We start from the raw sequence: 2860 nt of genomic DNA on the forward strand, positions 1-2860 counted from the left end.
GTCAGGGTCAGGGTCATAGTCAGGGTCATAGTCAGGGTCAGGGTCATAGTCAGGGTCATAGTCAGGGTGTCAGGGTCATAGTCAGGGTCATAGTCAGGGTCATGATCACCATCTTAACCAGAGCCAGAGGGGCTCCCTGCTCTGTCGTCGTCCCCAGGAGAAGTGCCTCAGCCAGGCTCCAGAGCCTACAAACTCTCTCAGTCCTTACTCTAACCCCCAGAGCTCCTCTATAAGCCTGTCTGAGCCAGTCAACCCTCACCAGTCCATCAGTAGTTCCTCTGTCTCCTCTGTGTCCTCTGGTTACTATAGTTACCTGTACAATAACGCTGGACCAGACACCCCCCAGGCCTCCCACCTGGGGCAGCTCTCTCCCCCACCCGAATCCTCCTCTTCCTCACTGGCCCCCACCTCCAACCCTAAACCCCAGGCCCTGGACTCCGTAGACCAGGCTGGGTCCAACCACGTAGGGCTGACGTCAGTTGAGTTCTGGACAGAAGCGGACCGCCGTGAGTTTGACCAGTACCTCAGTGCTAACCGGACTCGTATGGAGGGGTATGGGAGTAACCTCGTTCCCGTCTCTAAATCCACGGAGGGGTACGGTAGTGTCCCCGTGTCGAAAGCTCTGGAGGGGTACACCAACGTACCCCTCTCTAAACCACTAGGGAGGATCTATGAGGAGAGCCAGAGTAGTCCTCTCATCTCTGCTCTCGCTGATGCTAGTAGTGCTGTGTACTACGGTACCTGTATTACTGGGTAGACACCTTACTGACTGCTGTTAGTCTTTGGCTGTGTGCCAGAGTCTAGTATGGTCTAGGGCAGCCTACAAGACTTTTTTGGTCAAATTCAGTATGTTAAACATACTGTCATACTGGAGTGGGACTTGATGTAGTTTGCACTATGGAATAGGCCACAGAAGTGCAAACACTAAATTAAGGCAAGTACACCTAAAAAAAAGTATTAAAAAAAATAAAAATACATTTTTGAAAGCATTGGATTGATGTACTTGACCCAGGTCTGCAGTTGACCTTTAAGGACTTTCAGGGTAGGATTACTACAATGCATTATAGACCAGTACAGACCACTACAGACCACCACAGACCACTACAGACCACTACAGACCACTACAATGCATTATAGACCACTACAGACCACTACAGACCACTACAGACCACCACAATGCATTATAGACCACTACAGACCACACCAGACCACTACAGACTACTACAGACCACTACAGACCACTACAGACCACTACAGACCACTACAGACCACTACAGACCACTACAATGCATTATAGACCACTACAGACCACTACAGACCACTACAGACCACCACAATGCATTATAGACCACTACAGACCACACCAGACCACTACAGACTACTACAGACCACTACAGACCACTACAGACCACTACAGACTACTGATCTCTTCTACTTCCTGTCAAGACAGGCAGAACATTTATAATGATAAAACTGTTCATTTTTTTGTTATTGCCATTTTTTTTTTTTACAGTATTCCTAATTTCACGTTGTTTGTTTTATTTGTGTAGATTTTTATTGAATTATATGAATTATGAAAAACTGTTTTATTTGCACTGGGTCACAAATATATGTATAGGAAGACCACCATGTTCCAAATCTTTCTAATGAAATATATTTTTTACAAATGAAAGACTAGGATTGTTGTTTTCAATACAATGTGAATTTATGAGGTCTCCAATGTTAGGAGACGAAGAGTTTGTTTTCAACAAGGTTTTACATTTTGTCTTTTTACATCAAAACATTTGTTCATATTTTAATTTCCATCACCACGCATAATAAAAAAAGGGGAATCTGGGATTAGGATATCCATTTTAGGACATTTACATGAATATTATATTTGACCTTTGACCTCTTTCTTGTTGTTTGCATCCCCAGAATGCCTCTTTAAAGGACCACGTTGAGCCGGTAAAAACTACTTTTGGTTTAAAAAAAGTCAGGAAATAAACAAACAACACAGTTGATCTGCACTTAAATCAAAATAAAAGCCTTATTTCAGTGTAATTACAACATTGCTTTATACTTCGGTTGTTGTTTCATTAATTGAAGAGGGCTTTTTTTGTAAATGAATATATTGCGTTTTAAATATTTTTTAAAAATAAATAAAGTTATTTCTAAGGATTTTTGATTTCCTGTTGTTCAGTTAGTTCAGATTTCACATTTTTAGTTCCGGTGTTATTTGTAGGTTATTCTAGTCTATATTAGACATGCTAGTGGTGATATTTAGAGGTTATTCTAGTCTATATTAGACATGCTAGTGGTGATATTTAGAGGTTATTCTAGTCTATATTAGACATGCTAGTGGTGATATTTAGAGGTTATTCTAGTCTATATTAGACATGCTAGTGGTGATATTTAGAGGTTATTCTAGTCTATATTAGACATGTTAGTGGTGATATTTAGAGGTTATTCTAGTCTATATTAGACATGCTAGTGGTGATATTTGTAGGTTATTCTAGTCTATATTAGACATGTTAGTGGTGATATTTAGAGGTTATTCTAGTCTATATTAGACATGCTAGTGGTGATATTTGTAGGTTATTCTAGTCTATATTAGACATGCTAGTGGTGATATTTAGAGGTTATTCTAGTCTATATTAGACATGCTAGTGGTGATATTTGTAGGTTATTCTAGTCTATATTAGACATGCTAGTGGTGATATTTAGAGGTTATTCTAGTCTATATTAGACATGCTAGTGGTGATATTTAGAGGTTATTCTAGTCTATATTAGACATGTTAGTGGTGATATTTAGAGATTATTCTAGTCTATATTAGACATGCTAGTGGTGATATTTAGAGGTTATTCTAGTCTATATTAG

At 39.8% G+C, this 2860-nt stretch overlaps 1 protein-coding gene across 1 annotated transcript in view; it reads left to right on the forward strand.

The window, feature by feature from the left end:
• Positions 1-2160, forward strand: part of LOC139557915 (transcription factor Sox-18A-like) — a 4823-nt gene extending 2663 nt beyond the window's left edge. Inside the window, exon 3 of the mRNA XM_071373255.1 lies at positions 66-2160. Coding sequence (XP_071229356.1) covers positions 66-757 — 692 coding nt within the window. The 3' untranslated portion in view covers positions 758-2160. The remainder of the gene's footprint in view (positions 1-65) is intronic.
• Positions 2161-2860: the final 700 nt, after the last annotated feature.

The sequence above is a fragment of the Salvelinus alpinus genome, chromosome 28 (assembly GCF_045679555.1).
Source record: "Salvelinus alpinus chromosome 28, SLU_Salpinus.1, whole genome shotgun sequence".
Taxonomy (NCBI): Eukaryota; Metazoa; Chordata; class Actinopteri; order Salmoniformes; family Salmonidae; genus Salvelinus; species Salvelinus alpinus.